The sequence below is a fragment of the Silurus meridionalis genome, chromosome 15 (genome assembly GCF_014805685.1).
Source record: "Silurus meridionalis isolate SWU-2019-XX chromosome 15, ASM1480568v1, whole genome shotgun sequence".
Taxonomy (NCBI): Eukaryota; Metazoa; Chordata; class Actinopteri; order Siluriformes; family Siluridae; genus Silurus; species Silurus meridionalis.
In genome coordinates, this window is record NC_060898.1 from 13614027 (window position 1) to 13634623 (window position 20597).

General features: G+C 40.4%; 1 protein-coding gene across 9 annotated transcripts in view; it reads left to right on the forward strand.

Moving 5' to 3' along the window:
* sptan1 (spectrin alpha, non-erythrocytic 1) overlaps positions 1 to 20054 on the forward strand; it is a 38319-nt gene extending 18265 nt beyond the window's left edge. For 3 of the 9 annotated variants that reach the window (XM_046868666.1, XM_046868668.1, XM_046868667.1), the window contains exons 16-56: positions 131 to 374; positions 464 to 586; positions 670 to 887; positions 1142 to 1234; positions 1320 to 1454; positions 1553 to 1701; positions 2435 to 2494; positions 3471 to 3669; positions 3771 to 3875; positions 4148 to 4180; positions 4263 to 4298; positions 4507 to 4554; positions 5545 to 5636; positions 5727 to 5871; positions 6304 to 6485; positions 6674 to 6773; positions 6860 to 7057; positions 7336 to 7482; positions 7565 to 7668; positions 7764 to 7926; positions 8660 to 8674; positions 9744 to 9875; positions 10090 to 10227; positions 10321 to 10425; positions 10635 to 10843; positions 10931 to 11051; positions 11139 to 11260; positions 11428 to 11560; positions 11845 to 11943; positions 12030 to 12189; positions 12318 to 12394; positions 12755 to 12964; positions 13439 to 13735; positions 14265 to 14377; positions 14758 to 14775; positions 16536 to 16590; positions 17712 to 17908; positions 18011 to 18064; positions 18348 to 18494; positions 18578 to 18725; positions 19596 to 20054. In XM_046868666.1, coding sequence (XP_046724622.1) covers positions 131 to 374; positions 464 to 586; positions 670 to 887; positions 1142 to 1234; positions 1320 to 1454; positions 1553 to 1701; positions 2435 to 2494; positions 3471 to 3669; positions 3771 to 3875; positions 4148 to 4180; positions 4263 to 4298; positions 4507 to 4554; positions 5545 to 5636; positions 5727 to 5871; positions 6304 to 6485; positions 6674 to 6773; positions 6860 to 7057; positions 7336 to 7482; positions 7565 to 7668; positions 7764 to 7926; positions 8660 to 8674; positions 9744 to 9875; positions 10090 to 10227; positions 10321 to 10425; positions 10635 to 10843; positions 10931 to 11051; positions 11139 to 11260; positions 11428 to 11560; positions 11845 to 11943; positions 12030 to 12189; positions 12318 to 12394; positions 12755 to 12964; positions 13439 to 13735; positions 14265 to 14377; positions 14758 to 14775; positions 16536 to 16590; positions 17712 to 17908; positions 18011 to 18064; positions 18348 to 18494; positions 18578 to 18725; positions 19596 to 19721 — 5250 coding nt within the window. In that variant the 3' untranslated portion in view covers positions 19722 to 20054. Of the gene's footprint in view, positions 1 to 130; positions 375 to 463; positions 587 to 669; positions 888 to 1141; positions 1235 to 1319; positions 1455 to 1552; positions 1702 to 2434; positions 2495 to 3470; positions 3670 to 3770; positions 3876 to 4147; positions 4181 to 4262; positions 4299 to 4506; positions 4555 to 5544; positions 5637 to 5726; positions 5872 to 6303; positions 6486 to 6673; positions 6774 to 6859; positions 7058 to 7335; positions 7483 to 7564; positions 7669 to 7763; positions 7927 to 8659; positions 8675 to 9743; positions 9876 to 10089; positions 10228 to 10320; positions 10426 to 10634; positions 10844 to 10930; positions 11052 to 11138; positions 11261 to 11427; positions 11561 to 11844; positions 11944 to 12029; positions 12190 to 12317; positions 12395 to 12754; positions 12965 to 13438; positions 13736 to 14264; positions 14378 to 14757; positions 14776 to 15259; positions 15323 to 16535; positions 16591 to 17711; positions 17909 to 18010; positions 18065 to 18347; positions 18495 to 18577; positions 18726 to 19595 lie in introns of all 9 variants that reach the window. The other 6 variants (XM_046868673.1, XM_046868670.1, XM_046868669.1 and 3 more) reach the window with 6 other exon arrangements.
* Positions 20055 to 20597: the final 543 nt, after the last annotated feature.

Genomic DNA, 20597 nt, shown 5'->3' on the forward strand with positions numbered 1-20597 from the left:
GGTTAGCTTTTAATCACTAGGTTAGCTGGCTCTCGCTTGTTAGGTTGCTCAGACTCTTAAATCCAGTTAACAGAAGCTGTATGGCCTGGACAAGTGACCTCAACTGTGAATCTCTCATTCTTCTCCACAGGATCGTATTGATGGCATCACCATCCAGGCTCGTCAGTTCCAGGAAGCTGGCCACTTTGATGCTGATAACATCCAGAAGAAACAGGAGGCTTTGGTAGCACGCTACGAGGCTCTTAAAGAGCCCATGGCCGCACGAAAACAGAAGCTGTCTGACTCCCTGCGGCTGCAGCAGCTGTTCCGTGACGTGGAGGATGAGGAGACATGGATCAGAGAGAAGGAACCCATTGCTTCCTCTACCAACAGGGGTGAGGCTAGGAATCCGATTAGCTGGATCAGGTGCAGACTGAATGTTATAAAATTGTAAAAACTGTGTTTTGCCTTTGTGCTCCTCCAGGTAAAGACCTGATTGGTGTGCAGAACTTGCTGAAGAAGCACCAGGCCCTGCAGGCGGAGATCACCGGGCATGAGCCCCGCATCAAGGCTGTTACTCAAAAGGGCGAGGCCATGGTGGATGAGGGTATGTCTGGTCCAGTAAATAGAATACTTTTTAAGATGACCACTTTTCTTTCAAGATGAACTTTACAAACGTCTTGCTTTCAGGGCACTTTGCTGGTGAGGACGTGAAGGTCAAACTGTCAGACCTGCACAATCGCTGGGACACTCTGAAAGCTAAGGCAGCTCAGCGCAGGCAGGATCTGGAGGACTCTTTGCAGGCCCAGCAGTACTTTGCTGATGCCAACGAGGCAGAGTCCTGGATGAGGGAGAAAGAGCCCATTGTGGGAAGCACTGACTATGGCAAGGATGAGGACTCAGCTGAGGTAAGTTTTAATACTTAATGTAGAGAACATAATTACAATACACTTTTTAAAAAAATTTTGAGAAAAACTTCTGTGGTTTCTTGTCTTCAAAATTAACCATTCTTTTGAACCTCTTTAGATATTTACTGTTATACGTGAAACTGTAATTGTACATGATACTAAACAAAATTGCCATAATATAGCAAATCCAATGGCTGAGATGTTTAAACTATTCAAGCCTGTGTACAGCTGATCCTGAATTTCTTGCTCCTCAGGCCCTGCTGAAGAAACATGAGGCACTTATGTCAGACCTGAGTGCTTATGGAAGCAGCATCCAGTCCCTAAAGGAACAGGCTCAGGCATGCAGGGTGAGTGCGTGGTCTTCTTTATAAAACCTTGGCAAAATCACACTTCTCAGCAAAGTAAATCTTAATCATCTGCACTGTCCTACAGCAACAAGTTGCTCCTACTGATGATGAGACCGGTAAGGAGTTAGTGCTCGCCCTCTATGACTACCAGGAGAAAAGTCCTCGTGAAGTCACAATGAAGAAAGGAGACATCCTCACCCTGCTAAACAGCACCAATAAGGTAGAACTCAAATGACCACTAATTTTGTATGACATGTGGAAGGCTGTTTGGTAGATATAGTAACAAACACTGTTCGGTGTGTCATGTCTGTTCCTCAGGACTGGTGGAAGGTGGAAGTAAACGACAGGCAGGGTTTTGTGCCAGCAGCCTACGTTAAAAAGCTGGACCCAACTCAGTCATCCTCTCGCGAGAACCTGCTGGATGAGCAGGGCAGCATTGCACTACGCCAGGAGCAGATCGACAACCAGTAAGTGGCCCCTTAATCTTTTACAATTTTTGCACTTATTATTAACAAACTGGTTTCTTTCTCGAACCCCGAGGGTGCTTTCACATTGTTTTATTGCTTAGTGCAGTTCTTTAGTCTATGCAAACTCTAGAAAGTTTCTATTGTAGAGAGTGAAGCGAGTTGACTTGATTGCAAGAAATGACCCAAAACTGTATGTTTTGGGTCGCAGTAATTTTCTTTCTTTATTTATTTTTTGTGAAAGCTGTTGAATTGAGCCACGAGATTCAAAATCAACCAAAAGCCAGAACTGCATATCAGGAGAATTGCCATGTTTTGAGTTTCTGGACAAGCAAACAAGTGCTGGATGTGATACACATGTTATATATTTGCTTATTTCCATTATGTAATTATCTTATCATAATTAGGGCTGCCTTTGTTTTTACTCTTTTCTTTCTCTTTCTTTCTTTCAAAATGTGTTTCCCTTCTCTGCATTTCTGAGTGAAAGGTGTTTTCTTTTTAATTAGATTTCTTTGACACGATTTCACTCTGATTCAGGTTTGGCAAATGAAAGTGCTCTTAAACGTATTTAAGACTTTTTACTTCCATTAACAATCAGCCGTAGTCAACTAAACAGTCCGAGCGCCGACTCTTCTTTCAGTCTTGCTAATGTCTCTGCCTTTCTTTATTCCTCTTCTGCTTCTTCTAATCTCTTCTCTAACGCCTGCATGTGTGTGCTCGGCCTGCCCTGTGGCAGAAATGTGTCCACCAAGGAAGTGTGCAGCGTGTCTGTGCGCATGAAGCAGGTGGAGGAACTGTGAGTAGGACCCAGGCTGTGCTCTTTCTTACCCATCACGCCTCCATCTTAACCCATCGTCTCTTTTCATCACTTTCGTGAACTGGTAGCCCATTCTTCTGTAGCTGTCCTGTCATTAATCTTGCCTTTTAATAACATTTCAATTTCGTCTCTTTCATGCAAGTCCATCTGCTTTACTTCCATTCAATAAAGGAATAGAAGTTTCTATCTGTTTCTCCTGAAGCTCGCCTGTTGGGTGACGCTTCCAAATGGTCATCTCAGCTTCTTATCATTTTTTTACACTTCTTTTTCACTGCTTTGTTCAGTATGCTTTTTGGCCATTTATTGTGGGTTATGACTAAGGTAACCATGAGGTGTCGACAGAATGTTAGCATGAAAACGCTGACTGGCTTTACACAGTTCAGAATTATAGCATTTTATTGCTTTTATACCACAGCAAATTTCATATTAAAACAGCTTTACCTCTCTGGTAAACTGTTACAAAGTGTGGATACTTTGACTGCTTTTATAAAAAAGGATTTTTGCAGACAACAATGTGTGTGTGTATGTATGTGTGTGTGTGTGTGTGTGTGTGTGTATATATATATATATATATATATATATATATATATATATATATATATATATATATATATATATATATATATATATATATATATATATATATATAAAAATAATAAACTGTGATAGAAGTTATGATGAGCTGTAACTATGGAAAGATATTTGAGCTGCTGTTCTAGGGTTTTTCACCTCTTTTGATAATCAGAATGCAGAATTCACAGCAAACTAACAATTGTATTTGCAGTTCCTCACACTTGGCACTAGAGGGTGCTGTACACACACAGTGTCATCTTAACATCCAGAGTAGAACCCAAAGCAAATTCGACCCATCAGGATTACCTTTTAGCCATAACAATTTAGATGTATTTTTTTTTTGTACAGATTTGAGCTTTAAACCTCCTCCTGTGTATTTCAGGTACGGCACCCTGCAGGAACTGGGCGATAAGAGGAAGAACATGCTGGAGAAGAGTTGCAAGAAGTTTATGCTGTTCCGCGAAGCCAACGAGCTGCAGCAGTGGATCAACGAGAAAGAGGGCGCACTGACCAACGAGGAGGTGGGGTCTGACCTCGAACAGGTGGAAGTACTGCAGAAGAAGTTTGATGATTTCCAGAAGGTACATTCTTTCCCAATTCAGTTGTGGGGTAAAACATTTAGATAAAATCTCCCTGTATGTGATGTCATTGTGGTTGTTTTTTCCCCCTTTTTTTAAATCAGGATCTGAAGGCAAACGAGTCTCGTCTGAGGGACATCAACAAAGTGGCATCAGAGCTGGAGTCAGAGGGATTGATGGCTGAGGAGGCACCAATGGTGCAGGCTCAGGTAAGTTTTATTTATTTATTTTTTATTCCGTTTAGTCCCTGTTGGGGCACAGTGATGTCATAAACTAATTACCATCGGACTCATCCTTAATAAGCTGTTATCTTCTCAAAATAGAGCAGAATATAAAGAGAAATATTTAAACAAATGTTTGTATTACCCTGCTATTCCTAAAATTAGTTTTTATATACATTTTTAATTAATGTGATCCAACATTATAATGTTGAATGATGTTAAAATTCTTAATATTCTCTGCCTCTTTTTTCCTCCTGCAGCAACAAGAGATGCTGGGCTCAGCTCCTGGCAAGGTCTGTCTTTTTATTACTATACTTTGTATTTCACTCATCATTTATACATTTATTTTACTAATATTCACTTTCTCTTTTGAAGGATGAAGCTGATTCAAAGACTGCCTCTCCCTGGAAGGTAATGCTTTTCATTTTAACTACATTTTTAACACCAATAGGAATGGTAAAATCTTTAATATGGAGAGTAATACGTGAGATTTTGAGTGTGCATGCTTGTTTAGATTTAGGAATTGGGTAGAACTAACGTGTTGATTTCTCTTCTGATTGGTGTGGTTTTTGTTTCCTCCTTTTTTTTACTCCCCCTTGATTTTCCCAAATTGGTGTAGTCTATTCGCATGGCTGTCCAAACGACGGCTAACTTTAATACTATTAAGGTAAGAAACCTGTTGTTGCTGTAGAACATCATCTCATCCCCTCACTAAATCATCCTGTCCTCATGGCTGAAGGACTAACCCTGTCTCCCTCCTGTCCCCACCATCGTCCCGTCTCCCACTATGCTCCATTGGCCGTTACTGTTCTTATTCAATTTCTAAACGTCAAAGCATTGGTGTTTTAAAAGCGTCAGTCCTGTTTGTCTCCAACAGCTCACAGCCTGGCCACTGTGCTTATTTGTGTTTTTATTTTTGTTATTTGTTGCCTTGTCATGTCATTGTGGCTGTAGAAGTATATAATATACATATTAGAGCTCGAGATAGCAACAGAACCACTTCAGAAAATGTGTCACATAATTGGCCCTGGGCAGAATGACATCATCAGCTATTTAGTGCTCTAATATGGAGATCAGTGGCTGTAACTTATGTTTTCATCTAATCTGTTGTCTGTATTCAGTCATCCTTCGCCATGAACCCATGTCATTGAATGTCGCTTCCACCCAAAACTCCCTGTTTATGTCTAAATCATTGTGACTGTGTACATACACACCATTGGTTCAATGTTGGACTAAAGTCTAATCATGTGAAATGATTTGACAAAAATAATGCATGATCACTGATGTTCTGTAACTTGTGAGTGCAGCAAGCACTACTTTTAATGTTATTTGCACAGGAAGATTTTGAGGCAGTGCATTTTTACATTTGTGAAAGCACACTCTGCAACAAATGTGATCAGCATCCATCGTATATCTAACAAACGTGTTAATAAATGTTTTATAAAATAGAGACATGTTCCAGTACATGTCGGTTATGATGAGTTTTCAAAAGCGCACCAAGAAAAAAAACGTAGAAAGATTAAAACAAACCGCTTTGGAAAGCCTAGAATTATTTACAAAAAACTCGAAATGCTATAAATGTTTTGACCGAGGTGTCCTGTAGTAATCTAGCGAACTGTTGAGAGGATGCTGATGGTTGCATTTGGGGTGTTTACAGGAGCTGAATAACCGCTGGAGATTGCTGCAGCAGCTGGCAGAGGACAGGAGTAACATGCTGGGAAGCGCTCATGAGGTGCAGAGATTCCACAGGTACGACTAATTCAGCTCACTTTGATTTCCACTAAATTGCAGCAAGTTAAAAGAAACGGACTAAAGATTTTTTTTTGTTGTTTTATTTAGGGATGCTGATGAGACCAAGGAGTGGATTGAGGAGAAGAACCAAGCCCTAAACACTGACAACTATGGTCATGACCTAGCCAGCGTTCAGGCCCTGCAGCGCAAACACGAGGGCTTTGAGAGAGACCTGGCTGCTCTGGGAGACAAGGTCAGCTTGCAGTATATACCACTATATCAGACAGACCCAATATATACAGACAGCAATATACCACTATATATAATATATATCTATTACATCATTTGGGATTAACCCAATGAAGGATAAGTTCATGGTCATGTAGCACATGATTTGGGTCACTTCTTAACCGTTGATCAAGGACAAAATCAGACACAAGAATGCGTTTAAAATGTATCCCTGTATCATAGTTAGTTCGAGTTTAACGGACTAAAAAGAGTCATAGTGTATATTTTTTAATAAAAATTTAATACAGATTAGCTTTACATACATTAACAAATTGGGCCATGAGTACAATAAAATAAAAGAAACACTGTAGAGGAAAAAAAATCCGACACTCTTTTCTTTTCTTAATGGTTTAGACTTTGTACTTTGTGTTAAAGTCATTCGGTGTCCTGTTTGCAGGTCAACTCTCTGGGCGAGACAGCTGAGCGTCTGATTCAGTCCCATCCTGAGGCTGTGGATGATATTCAGGAGAAATGCACTGAACTAAACACTGCTTGGAGCAGCCTGGTAGGACGTGCTGACCAGCGCAAGGACAAGCTGGGCAACTCGCATGATTTGCAGCGCTTCCTCAGCGACTTCAGGTGAGGAAACACCTTTATTACTTCTAGTGGGGAATATTTTATTAAGTTCAGAATGCAGCAGCTTGTGTCATTTGAACGTACCCCCCCTTATTCAGCATTTACTGGATGCTTAATGATGTTTTAGTTCTAAACAGCTCTGAACTGCGATACCAGACGTTAGTTATTATCCCCATGTGTCACACCTGCAGGGATCTGATGTCCTGGATCAACGGTATCCGTGGACTGGTGTCTTCTGATGAGCTTGCCAAGGACGTCACCGGAGCTGAAGCACTGCTGGAGAGACACCAGGTACTGAACTCGGAATATGACTACTCACCAGAGCTTCAGTGGTCTCATCAGTCACATCACATAAACTGGTTCTTCTTCCTCTACAGGAGCACAGGACTGAGATCGACGCCCGTGCTGGAACCTTCCAGGCCTTTGAGCAGTTTGGGCAGCAGCTGCTGGCACGTGGTCACTACGCCAGTCCTGAGATCCAGCAGAAACTGGAGGCTTTGGACCGTGAGAGGGCAGACCTGGAGAAGGCCTGGGTACAACGCAGGATGATGCTTGATCAGTGCTTGGAGCTGCAGGTAAAAAAGAAAAACTGCCAAGTGCATTACCTAAATTAAGACAACATTATTATTTTACGTTTTCTGTGGTTTTACTTCACCATAGTGAAAAGAACATTATTTTCATATACAATCAGTAATTTTCTTGTTTTCCAGTTTTTATTGGCGGCATATATATGAAGTTTTATTACATCACCTATCATCCAGCAGCAGATTTATTATTGTTCATAGGTGTTCCAGAGCCGCAGTCTGTCCAAACCGAGCTCCTGAATAAACAAATCCTGTTGTCTTTCCCACAGCTGTTTAACCGTGACTGTGAGCAGGCTGAGAACTGGATGGCAGCGAGAGAAGCTTTCCTGGCCACCGACGACAAGGGTGACTCCCTCGACAGTGTGGAGGCTCTCATCAAGAAACACGAGGACTTCGACAAAGCCATCAATGTGCAGGTTAGCAGTGGTAATACAAACGAACATTCATGAACAAATGTTTCTCTGATCACTGAGGCTTGACCAAGCACTATCCCCACAGGAGGAAAAGATTGCCGCGCTGCAATCCTTCGCTGACCAGCTCGTTTCTGCTGACCATTACGCCAAACCTGAGATCGCTAAACGCCGCAACGAAGTCTTGGACAGGTCAGAGTTTTTTTACCCCTCATACACATCAGCGTGAATCCGGTGGAATCAGCTGTAATGGAAAAGTCAAAGTAAATTTATGTCCTGACCCCCAGGTGGCGCCGTCTGAAGGCTCAGATGATTGAGAAACGCTCGAAGTTGGGTGAGTCTCAGACTCTGCAGCAGTTCAGCAGAGACGTGGACGAGATCGAAGCCTGGATCAGTGAGAAACTGCAGACGGCCACTGATGAATCTTATAAAGACCCAACCAACATCCAGGTACAGCTTCACTCCACAGTGACCCCACTGACTTCAGCCTTTTCAAATATAACTGGACGGTAGTCAGTGCATTTTTTTATTTTTATTTATTTATTTATTTATTTATTTAAAAAAAAAAATTTTTTTAACAGATTTTCCAAGCTTCAGCAATTTAATGAAATAAGCTTCATATTTTAACACATTTTAATAAAAAAAAAAAATGCTGAGAATAACAGGTTGTTTTTAATCCCATTTCTATCATCTCAGCAGTTCTTTTGTCAATGACGTTTGTTTGTATGTGACTGCATACTGGTTGTATTTATTTTTTTTATTTTTTTAAACAAAAAGGTTAATTGTTTTTTTTTTTTTTTTTTTTTTACTGTCACCATGTCATACAGGATAAAGCAGTAACAGGAAAGAATGAATAAAAGCAATAAATGCAATTAATGACAAAAGTCAAACAAACAAACAAAAAACACATCACAGGCACATTGTTTTGAGAAAAAAAGGGGTTAACAGAATGCTTATATAATTATCAAAGTTTTATGTTTTTACATTTTGATCAGATATAATGCGTGGTCTTCTAGATATAAAAGCGGTTTTGTTTATTGTTCTACTGCTCTACTTGTAATCTAATCCCAATAAGTAAATAATTTAAAGTTATAAAATAATGCTTCCTGTCTCTCCTGTAACCCCCTCAGTGTAAACTGAATTAAACTGAACCTCTCTCTGTTCTCATGTCTTATTTTTTTAGCTGTCCAAGTTGCTGGTAAGTGGAGTGGCGTGTTCGCATACTAACCTCAGTAGGGTTTCATCACGTCTGTGCGTGTGTGTGTGTGTGTGTGTGTGTAGCAGGCGTGTATTAGAGCTTCAACAATGTCCCTGCTCGGTGTCCCCTTGTATCGTCTGTCTGCTTCTTATAAATGTATTTTATTTCAGCAACATTCTGCGCTGTAAGCCGCTGTAAATGTGCCTGTTCCATTACATGAAACAGTTTGTGGTCATTTTGTGGTCTGTCTGCCAGTTGTGGGCTGATTTTGTTTCAAATTTGTTCCACACCATCAGTGTGTTGAGGGTCTGCACAACAAATGCAGGGTTAAACTTGGGGCTAAGGTGAAGGGGGAGTTGGAGACCTGTGTTCCGCTCTTCTGTATTCGTTTTTGAATCAGTGACATGCAGTGGTAAAGCTGCTTCATAATGTATGTCTGGTAAAGTGAGCTTCTCTTTTCCTTCTCTTTCTTTCTAGAGGTGATAAGATGGTGTGGAATAATGACTACACTCACCTTACAAGCTCTTTTCTGCACTGATTTTGATAATATAATAACAAAGTTTATTTCTTTAATTCTGTGTGTGTATACATACATACATACATACATACATACATACACTTAGTACATACACAAGTCTAGAAACAGTAAGAACAGAAATAAATATTTGCATAAACAAAATGTGCAAATAATGCGTGCAGAAAAAGTTTTTTTTTTTTTTAATCCTTGTGCACAATCTAAAGTCTTCAGATTGGTGTGGCCATTGAAAACATTTTACGCTCAACTGGACTTACAATTGAAAAATTAGTCCATCTCCAATTTTGCTGTCAGTCCTGTAAGGTGACTGTAGCCCACATGACACAAAACAGCCCAGCCTCAGATTCTTCACAGATTTGCACCTTGTTTTGGATGCTGTTCATTGGAATTTTATTTTTTGCCTTAAATGTTCCATTCGTGCTGGTGTCCTGTATGTAGCAGCAGTAGAAGTATTGGTCTTTTCACTTTGTGGTCTAGAGGCATTACTAGAATTAGAGTATGAAAGTAATTCACTCTCACCATCACTGCTTTCAGAGCAAGCACCAGAAACACCAGGCGTTCGAGGCAGAGCTTCACGCCAACGCCGACCGTATCCGGGGCGTGATCGATACAGGAAATGCGCTCATCCAGAGGGGCGCGTGTGCAGGAAGCGAGGATGCCGTCAAGGTAAATAATACTTGTGGATTTGATGATTTTGATTACAGTATACCCACTGGGACAAATAACCCATACATGATATCAAGATTAGCCACTAACTTTTTCAGCAGTAATATTCTCATAGCTGCTCTACAGGAAACAAATCCACATCTTAAGACCTATCGGAATACAATAGCATTGCCGTATAAACGATTAATCGAGCCATTCTGTGTGATGTCCCCAGTCTCGTCTAGTGGCTCTGGAGGAACAGTGGCAGTTCCTGGTGAATAAATCAGCAGAGAAAAGTCAGAAACTGAAGGAGGCCAACAAGCAGCAGAATTTCAACACCGGCATAAAGGACTTTGATTTCTGGCTGTCGGAGGTGAGAACTGCTGCTAATCCTGTTTATTGTGGAATGGTTTAATTACTCAAACGCAGACGGTCATGTTTTCTGCTCTTTCATCTTCGTCTGAAGGTTGAAGCTCTTCTTGCCTCTGAGGATTATGGGAAAGATCTGGCCTCAGTCAACAACCTTCTGAAAAAGCACCAGCTTTTGGAGGCTGACATCTCTGCCCATGAGGTAACCCAACTCATTCATTTACCGTATATCTTCAGTTATAACTTTGGATAGGCGATTGTAAGTTAGTGCACCCCCATAGAGTCACGGTTATTTATTTTTTACGCATTTGCACAGTCAGTTAAACTCAGACTGAATCCAAATGAGTGAAATAAGTAGTTTATCATGCTTGTGTAACAAGTGTGTAACACTTCCTCATTCTGCTGTTCCAGGATCGTCTGAAGGACCTCAATGGCCAGGCTGACAGCCTGATGGCTAGCAACGCCTTTGACACCTCTCAGGTCAAAGACAAGCGTGATGCCGTTAACGGGCGCTTTGTTAAAATCAAGAGCATGGCTGCTGGTCGCAGAGCCAAGCTGAATGAGTCGCACCGCCTGCACCAGTTCTTTAGAGACTTGGACGATGAAGAATCTTGGATCAAGTGTGTATTATACCACAGAACATATTACCAATTTATTTATTTTTTTCTTGAAATTGAACTCCCATTTCTCTGATTTTGTGCTGATAGAGAGAAAAAGTTGTTGGTAAGTTCGGAGGATTATGGACGTGATTTGACTGGAGTACAGAATCTGAGGAAGAAGCACAAGAGACTGGAGGCCGAGCTGGGAGCTCACGAGCCGGCTATTCAGGTGAGTAGCAGTGCGTCTTTCACGTTGTGTCACACATTTGACTTCAGCTGAGGCGGTGTGGAGTAACTAGATTCTTGTCCTCTACAGTCTGTGCTTGACACAGGGAAGAAGCTGTCTGATGACAACACCATTGGGCAGGATGAGATCCAGCAGAGGCTGGCTCAGTTTGTCGAGCACTGGAAGGAGCTGAAGGATTTGGCCACTGCCAGGTGACAGTCGGCATCCTTTAACAAAACCGTAGTGGTTCTTTAGAAAATGGACGCTGCTTTGGATGTTCACCGCAGATCCTAAACTGATTTTAATGCTTTCTCTTCTAATCCTCTATTCAGGCCAGTATGATAGAGCACTGTAATGAACTCTGTATATTATTGTGTAGGGGGCAGAGGCTGGAGGAATCGCTGGAGTATCAGCAGTTTGTGGCTAATGTAGAGGAAGAAGAAGCCTGGATTAATGAGAAGTTGAATCTGGTTGGAAGTGAGGACTATGGTGACACACTGGCAGCTGTGCAGGTACATACACATTCACAACTGTGAATATATAATGGAAATATAAGTGACATCAGCCTAATGTCTTGTGATGGTGTAGGCCTTACCCAATTTTAACCCCTCCCACATTACATTAAAGGGGAAATATAAACATACAGACATGAGAAAGCACCACTCATTCAAACTGCTTGGAAAGTATGGTTTAGCTTTCCTGAAGTTATAATGATAATTAGACAATAATAAATAATTAAATATTAATGTTTTCTCTGACAATTTTTCCTATTTGTTGAAATCGTTTCCTGTCTCAGGGCCTGCTCAAGAAGCATGAGGCGTTTGAGACAGACTTCACCGTGCACAGGGACAGGGTGAACGATGTGTGCGCTAATGGAGATGAACTCATCAAGAAGGTAAGCGTTGCTATTTAATCCTTCTTCAATCTGTAGTTTTCTGTGAATGTTCGTGTAGTCAAACTGACACTGAGCTGTCACTGCAGGAGAACCACCACGTGGACAACATCACAGCGAAGATGACGTCCCTGCAAGGCAAAGTGGCTGAGCTGGAGAGAGCTGCTGCTCAGAGAAAGGCCAAGCTGGATGAAAACTCGGCCTTCCTGCAGTTTAACTGGAAGGCTGATGTGGTGGAGTCGTGGATCGGTATGTTGTCGTTGTCTCTCTCTCTCTCTCTCTCTCTCTCTCTCTCTCTCTCTGTGTGTGTGTGAGAGAAAAAGAATGTTATTTTTTATACCGAGTTGATTATCTGCATCTGATTTGTGATGGTTTAGATGAGAAAGAGAACAGTCTGAAGAATGATGATTATGGTCGGGATCTGTCATCGGTTCAGACACTGCTTACTAAGCAGGTATGTGAGAAATTTCATTTGTGATGGAAATCACAGATTGTGATACCCACTATATTATTTTTAATACAACAAAGTTTTGCATGATTTTATAAAAGTTTGCAGCAGTTTTTTAAAAAGTTTCCTTTTTTCCTTTTTATTTGTACTTTTAAAATGGACATTGTCCCAAAGCAGCTTTAAGTTTTTTGTAACGCAAGATTACAGAAATTATAAAAATACCAGTGAAGTCTTAAATGCATCAATACATCAATACTCAGAAAACTGCAGCATGATGCTATGTAACAGTATAGGGTTCGGACATCATCCAGATGAGCAACATTAATAACATTAACATAAATCTGCACCTTCTCTCCATCATTGTAGGAAACATTTGATGCTGGACTTCAGGCATTCCAGCAGGAGGGCATCACTAATATCACTGCACTGAAGGATCAGCTCCTGGCCGCCCAACACGTGCAGTCCAAAGCTATCGAGGCTCGTCACGCCACACTTATGAAGCGCTGGAACCAGCTGCTGTCCAACTCTGCAGCCCGCAAGAAGAAGCTTCTGGAGGCTCAAGAACACTTCAGAAAAGTAAGAACACGACATACAAAGCCTGAGTCTGATCTCCAGCCATCCCATCCTAGGACATTTTAAAAAATCTAAAGAAAGAAAATCATTTAAATGTATGACTCACTTCAATAATTTCACGCAAAAACTTTCTAAAATTACAAATAAATATAGTAGTAAAGTTAATTCTCTTCTGATCTGTAAAATACATGAACAAAATGTTAATTTCTATTTCCTGTTTCAGACTAGATTTATCATTGCTGTTTTTTCTTTATTCCTGTGACCACAATTAACAACGTAACTGATCTTTATAATGCGTTAACAGTTGGTTTATTTTTACATATAAACATTACATACATTTTACAAGTTATACAAACAAAAACACATGGAAATATTTGCCTTCATGAAAATGAGCAGATATCTTCAGTATAAACATTAAAGTCTGACTGATAAACAGTGTGTTACTGATGTAGAACCTGCCCATGCTATCTCACCCAGGTCGAGGATCTGTTCCTGACCTTCGCAAAGAAAGCGTCCGCCTTTAACAGTTGGTTTGAGAATGCCGAGGAGGATCTGACCGACCCGGTGAGATGTAACTCTCTGGAGGAGATCAGGGCTCTGCGTGAGGCCCACGACGCGTTCCGCTCTTCTCTTAGCTCTGCTGAGGCCGACTTCAACCAGCTGGCCGAGCTCGACCGCCAGATCAAGAGCTACCACGTGATGTCTAACCCCTACACCTGGTTCACCATGGAGGCTCTGGAGGAGACCTGGAGAAACCTGCAAAAGATCATCAAGGTAACGAGCAAACAACCTACCTGAACAGATGTTCCACTGAGGAGTTCAGTTAGTCAGTGATTATAGTATTACTATAAGCTTTTACGTTCAGAAGGTACAATATATACACTTTAAACACACTATAGTATTTAAAATACTCTTCTACCCCTTTGAGAAACTTGTTTTATTCTGTTGATTCTTTTGAAATGATTTTTAATCAAGTTAATCCAAAATTAGTCCAAAGCTTTTTTTTTTTTTTTTTTTTTTTTTTAAATAAAAAAATTAATCTCAAGCATCTTATTTAATTTTATATTTGTATAACTAAAACTGGCTTTCGCCATGAACATAGCTATGGAAGCTGGCATAAGGTTAAAAAAAAAAAAAAAAACACCCAAACGTAGGACCCTAGTACCATCAGCACAGCTTTATATACAACTCGGAAAGATGCTGGGTACATGTTTTGTTTTTGCTTTTTTTTAGAAACAAGTGTTTAGAAGTTTTTATTACCTCTGTGTTTGAATTTGCACTGCATGCTGCGATTTTATTGTAGGAGCGTGAGCTAGAGCTGCAGAAGGAGCAGAGGAGGCAGGAGGAGAACGATAAGTTGAGACAGGAGTTTGCTCAACACGCTAACGCCTTCCACCAGTGGCTACAGGAGACCAGGTAAAGGAAGCACACGCAGCCTCGTCATTCCTTATTGACAAACGCTGATACAGTGAACGCAATGCGTGTAATCACATTTCTGCCGCTTAAATGTTTCAATGTTTCACTGTTCACAGAGGTCAGTGCATGCTTTGCTGTGGTGTTGGTGTGTCTGTGTTTTGGGAAATGGGACAACACCTATAGGCTTTGACATTCACATTAGCACTGTTTGTGTGTGTGTGTGTGTGTGTCAGTGCACTTCTGTTTATATGTGGGTGTTCAATGCTGATAATGTCACTGCTCGATGATATAACTATTTGTTTGTGTCTCTCTTTTTTTTGTCTTCCCCTTCCTACTCTCTCGCTGCCTCTCCTGATGCTTGGAATCACTTTTCTAATCAGGACATATCTTCTGGATGGGTTAATATAATTTTTTTATCTTCATATCTAATATAATTGTGTGTTTTTTAGAGAGTTTGTAAGTAATACATGTGCTTTAGTGAAATGGCAAGAATGCATGTACAAGATAAATTATTCCAATCCAAAATATAATTAAACCACAAGGTAAATAATGCTTTTTTTTTTTTTTTTTTTTTGTAAATGGAGGCAATCATTTGAGACATGTTCGAATCCTGAAATTTCATTTGTGATCATAGTTTAAATTGGAGGCTATAAGCTTCCAATTAAAGATTTTAACATTAGCCATGTTGCTCCACCAAACATGATCACACTGACTACTATATTTAGTGTAAAGTAACATCATGTATATTTACTTTATGTCTGAACAATAGTGTCTGTGTCTGTTTGTTTTCTTCATTTGTATTTTTAATGTCTCGCTTTGTTTATGCGATCATTTTTTTTTTTCCCATTCCTCCCTCTTTCCCTGCTCCTGGTCTGTGAATAGCATAGCCTATCGTCGGGTTATCCAAGTGTATCAGTATGAAGTCGATGATGATCTTTCTGGAAGGTTTTCTTACCATTTTGATTCCCTGATTAGTCCCCCTACCCGCTCACCCTCCACATCGTATGGGTTTCCTCATCATGCACTTGAGTCTAAACCCACCATTTAAGCTGTGCGTGTTCAGTCTTTTATTTTACTAACCCTCACTGCAATGTGGCCCTGAGGCAGGCAGACGGACCCTTCAGCTTCTTGAACCTGCAGAGCCTGGCTCCACTCCAGCACCTGTTTTTATTTTATTCTTTTTTTTTTTTGTTTTGTTTCTTATTTCTCCCCACCCCACCCTAGTTGAAAAGAGTTCATGCACTAGATTCAGGGCTGGAAACTGCAATCAGGAATTCTAAATGTGAATTTAGACCATTTGCTGTCTTTATTTCAAGCATCACACTATTGAGTTTTTGTGCATTTCATACAAATGCATTAACTCATGAGAAATTTAATTGAACCTATTGAACTATACGGCCCTCTTTAGATATTTATATAATGTATGTTTTCTAAGCCGTACGTGCAAGGAATTTAAATTGGTCTTACTATTCGACAAAGAGAAAAGAAATAGTAAATAATAATAGGGGAGTGGACAAATGAGGCATAATTTTTTAAAATTTATTTTATAAAAAATTTAAAGGTTAAAAAATGAGGTCAGTACATAAAGACACCCATAGGGGGCAGCTGTTGTTTTTGTAATTGTTGGTGTTTTGTAGTATTAAATGGCATGTGAACATTTTGCTAACATTCAACAGAATGAACATATAGTGAAAGTTATTTAAGCAAACAGCAGACATACATTTACATTTCAAAACAAATTATCTTAAAATCTATTTTTTTTTTTTTTGTACTTTTAAACACATTTTAGAAACATAATCAGTTTCTGGCCCTGCTGGCTGTGGTGTCAATTTAGCATGGACATAAGCACAGATATTTGGCTCTATTAGCATGATCTGAGTGGCTGTTGTGGGGGCAGCAGTCTTGAATGGCTTCTAGTGTGGGGTTTCATTAAGTTTTGCAACTACAGAAAAAAAATAGACATGACATTTGTGTCAGCAGAGGTTTTGTTTGGTGTCATATTAAACTGCATTGTTATCTTTTTCCCAGAGAATTAGAGTGTTAACAATGTACAGACTGTAGGATTTGTCTAGCAGTAGGTAGTGCTAATGGATGTATCGTGTTCTATTGCGAAGCTTCCTTGAGGCCTGATCTCACTGCTGTGCGTGTGTTTGGGCAGGTCCTGTATGGTGGAGGAATCTGGAACTTTGGAGTCTCAGCTGGAGGCCACGAAGGTGAGTGATTTGAAGCAGAAAATGAGCAGATGACATTGCCTGATTTAAAAGGATGCAATTTTCATCTGTATTGATTATGTAAGTAATAGAGGTCGACTGATTTTACCGATACCAACAGCTACGTTACATCATTTTGCTGATAATTTTTTTTTTTTTTTTAAATGGATAAAAGACAAACATAACATTTGTATTACATAACACGTGTAAAATAGTACTTAACTTTATTACGAACATAGAACAGTACTGTATCATGAAAATGTGCTAAATGAATTAAATCTGAAAATACAGATGAATAAATATTATACAGTTAATAAATTATAAATAATAAATATAATCTAGCGCACTGCAGCACGCAGTCTCGCGTTAAAAAACAAAGAGCACGTGGTGTCGGTGATTCGCCTCTAGAGGCCGCTCTCACAATGACAGTGGACAGTGGAAAAATAATCAATATGGATTTTTGCCGATAGCCGATATTTCCAGAAATCAACAATCAATGCCGATTAATCAGCAAAACTGATTAACCGGTCGACGTCTAGTAAGTAATAAAGCACCGTGTGAGGTTCTGTTCTAAAAGACTGTATGGCAGGACGGATTGATAAAAGCAGAGTTACTGCTCCCACACCAAGCTTAGTTATTTTCCTGCAATAGCATCCTGTAACAACATCCGCTTTTTTGATTGATTTTTATTCATTTTATACACAATTCACCAGCAATTACAGTGTTTTGTTTGTTAAAGACCAACACATTGTCATTTTTATCCTTTTCTAGTTGAAAACTATGCTTTGCTTGTTTATGGTTTACGTGGGATTGAGTTGTTACTATACAAATAATATCCTTTCACTTCGTCTAAAATGTTATAAAAGTCATTTGCAGCTACATTTTTGTCAGGGCTGCTTTTATAGAAAATGAACAGCCTCAGACGAATCAGAATTCAACAACGCTGTGATACAAGTAAATGATACTGTAACCTGAATAGTGATTGGCGACTGTTAATTGTTATTGTAATCTAAGAACGCTGAACAGAACAGCACACTCGAGACAAACTGTGGCTGGCATCAGCATTTCCTTTCATTTCGCTGGACATGAACCGAGATTTACACGTGTGTTTGTGCACCTAACAGCGTAAGCACCAGGAGATCCGTGCTATGCGCAGTCAACTAAAGAAGATAGAGGATCTGGGCGCGGCCATGGAGGAGGCCCTGATCCTAGACAACAAGTACACCGAGCACAGCACGGTAGGATTGGCACAGCAATGGGATCAGCTCGACCAGCTGGGCATGAGGATGCAGCACAACCTGGAGCAGCAGATCCAAGCCAGGTATCATGTGCACACACTGGCACTGCTCGGGATACATTTATATAGAGCTACTTTACAAATAGGCTGTCCAACCACCAATCAGCATTCTTAATTCCTCCACAGAAACACAACAGGAGTCACAGAGGAGGCACTCAAGGAGTTCAGCATGATGTTCAAGTGAGTTCAAAATGAGATTAGATTAAATTTTTTCAACTTTTATTCTGGGTGTCAAAACCAAATTACATGCTTTTAATTGACCGAATACGTGATCCAATGTTTACAACCCTATTTTTTTTTTTTACTTTTACACATTTAAAGCCCAGTTCAGATCAGAGCTGTGGGGCGAACATTCTTCCTCATTCTTCAACTCGGTGTTTACCTAAAACAAATTAGCTCAATGACCAATCAGTCACAATTAGAGCTCGTGAATGAATTATTTCACACTTCTTTCTCACTCCAGACACTTCGACAAAGAGAAATCCGGACGCCTTAATCACCAGGAGTTCAAATCCTGCCTGCGCTCACTGGGCTACGATCTTCCCATGGTAGAGGAAGGAGAACCAGACCCGGAGTTCGAGTCGATCCTAGACACTGTCGACCCCAACAGGTAAGCAGGCAAGCGCTTAGCCCTGGCCCACCACCACACACCTGTTCAGTCAGGAGCTCATCACTGCATGTCTGCGTTTGCAGGGACGGAAACGTGTCTTTGCAGGAGTACATGGCCTTCATGATCAGCCGCGAGACAGAGAACGTCAAGTCCAGTGAGGAGATTGAGAGCGCTTTCCGTGCGCTCAGTGCCGAGAACAAACCCTACGTCACCAAGGAGGAGCTCTACCAGGTACGCAGTGCTGTTATTGTGGTCTACTGTACATCAGTGCGATATAAAACTAAACCAAACACACATACACACTATTACCAATGCAATAAAAGACTAAGACAATGGGGTGTGCGATATAGTGTGTGCTGTTGTGTGATAATATCGAAATTGTTGTTTTAGCGATGTGCAGAATCATTATCAAGTGTCACCCATTTTCAGTAACCAATCAAAAACGGTGCATGAAGTGTTCATGAATTCACCGTGTGCTCTGTACTAATGCGCTGCGAACACGTGACTGCAGCAGGAAAAAAAAACACGCAGGAAAGTTTCATACGCCAATATACAACAAACACGGTCACCGATTACATTACCAGAGAGACAGATCCAGTTTGAGCGGTTGAGAGAGAGATGGGTTTAAACAGCTTGTAAATACGTTAGACCCAAGATTCACACTGCCTGGGCGAAAACATTTCAGTGAAACAGCGCTGACTAAATAGTGCTCTTCATGTCGCCAAACTCGTATTCACAAGGTGCAGTTTTTGCATTTTTGAATTATGCAAGAATATCGTCTGATTATCGTTATCTGCAAAATCCCAGAAAATATTGAGATATTTGTTGCTTTATCGCACACCCCCTTTTCCCAGCTGCGATTTTATATTCACTCTGTAAAAAAACTGTTGGTGTGTGATTTTAATGTAACAGTCTTCCAGTGATGCACATTCTGTTGTAGCAGATCCTGTAGACACACACTTTGTTGTAGAAGATCCTGTAAACACACCAACACCTGGCTCTATTACAGTTTAATCTGAGTGCAGTACAGAGTCCACTGTGATGTAATGAAATAACCAGGTTGATTTTAAATGTTATATTTTTGTTCCCTCTCTGCTGCAGAACCTCACCAAGGAACAGGCTGATTACTGCATCTCTCACATGAAGCCATATTTAGACAGTAAAGGTCGTGAGCTCCCGTCTGCCTTCGACTTTGTGGAGTTCACACGCTCGCTTTTCGTCAACTGATCCCCGCCCCTTTGCCTGCCAGTGACCAATCGGGATGCGTTTCCCCTCGAGCACCAGACACAAAGCCGAATTGCATGAATCTAACGTTAGCTTCTCTTTAGCACTCTATACCTTTATGTAGGAACCTGATTCACTTTGAGCTGATCTCACACTCTCTTTGTGCTTCACTCACTCTAGTGCAGTGTGTGTGTGTGTGTGTGTTATTCTGTGGTTGTGTTTCCTGTTTCAGTGCTTCGCTTGATTTAGAGAAACCTATACAGACAGTAAGCTAAGCTGTAAGACCGGCCGTAATTCTGCAGTGTGCATTAATAAACGCTACTGGTTAGAACTGGTCATGGTGTTGCGTAATGGTGTTTTTTTTTGTGGGGAGGGAGGGGGAAAAACTTTTTTATTAGTATTTTATCATATTGTAGTTGTTTCATTTCAACAGAGGGAAAATGTACAGCCCATATTTACACAGAGGAGAGCACGTCTTCTTTTTCAGCAGCATCCACACCAGCTGAGATTTTCTGTTCTTTGAAAGAAAAAACTTGCCTCATGTTTTTTTGGAGCTGACTGCTTAAAACACAGACCTTCATGGCACAGTTTAAACATTTATAACGCTTACTAGATAACGTCAAGTTTATACTGCCCAAATCTCTAATTTACGCCCATCTTTCTAGCACATTGCTTTATATAAACAATACATGTGTATAAATAGTTTCTGACTTTTCGATAAAACTCATAGTAGTGAAGCTATTTTTAGCTTGTTTTCTTGTGATCACGGCTTCATTTTCTTGTGATCTTGAAATAAGAAAGATTGTTTACTTGTGATCAGCACTTAATTTTTCTGTGAATTTGGTATAAGAGCATGTTCTAGAGGCAGCATCATCGCAG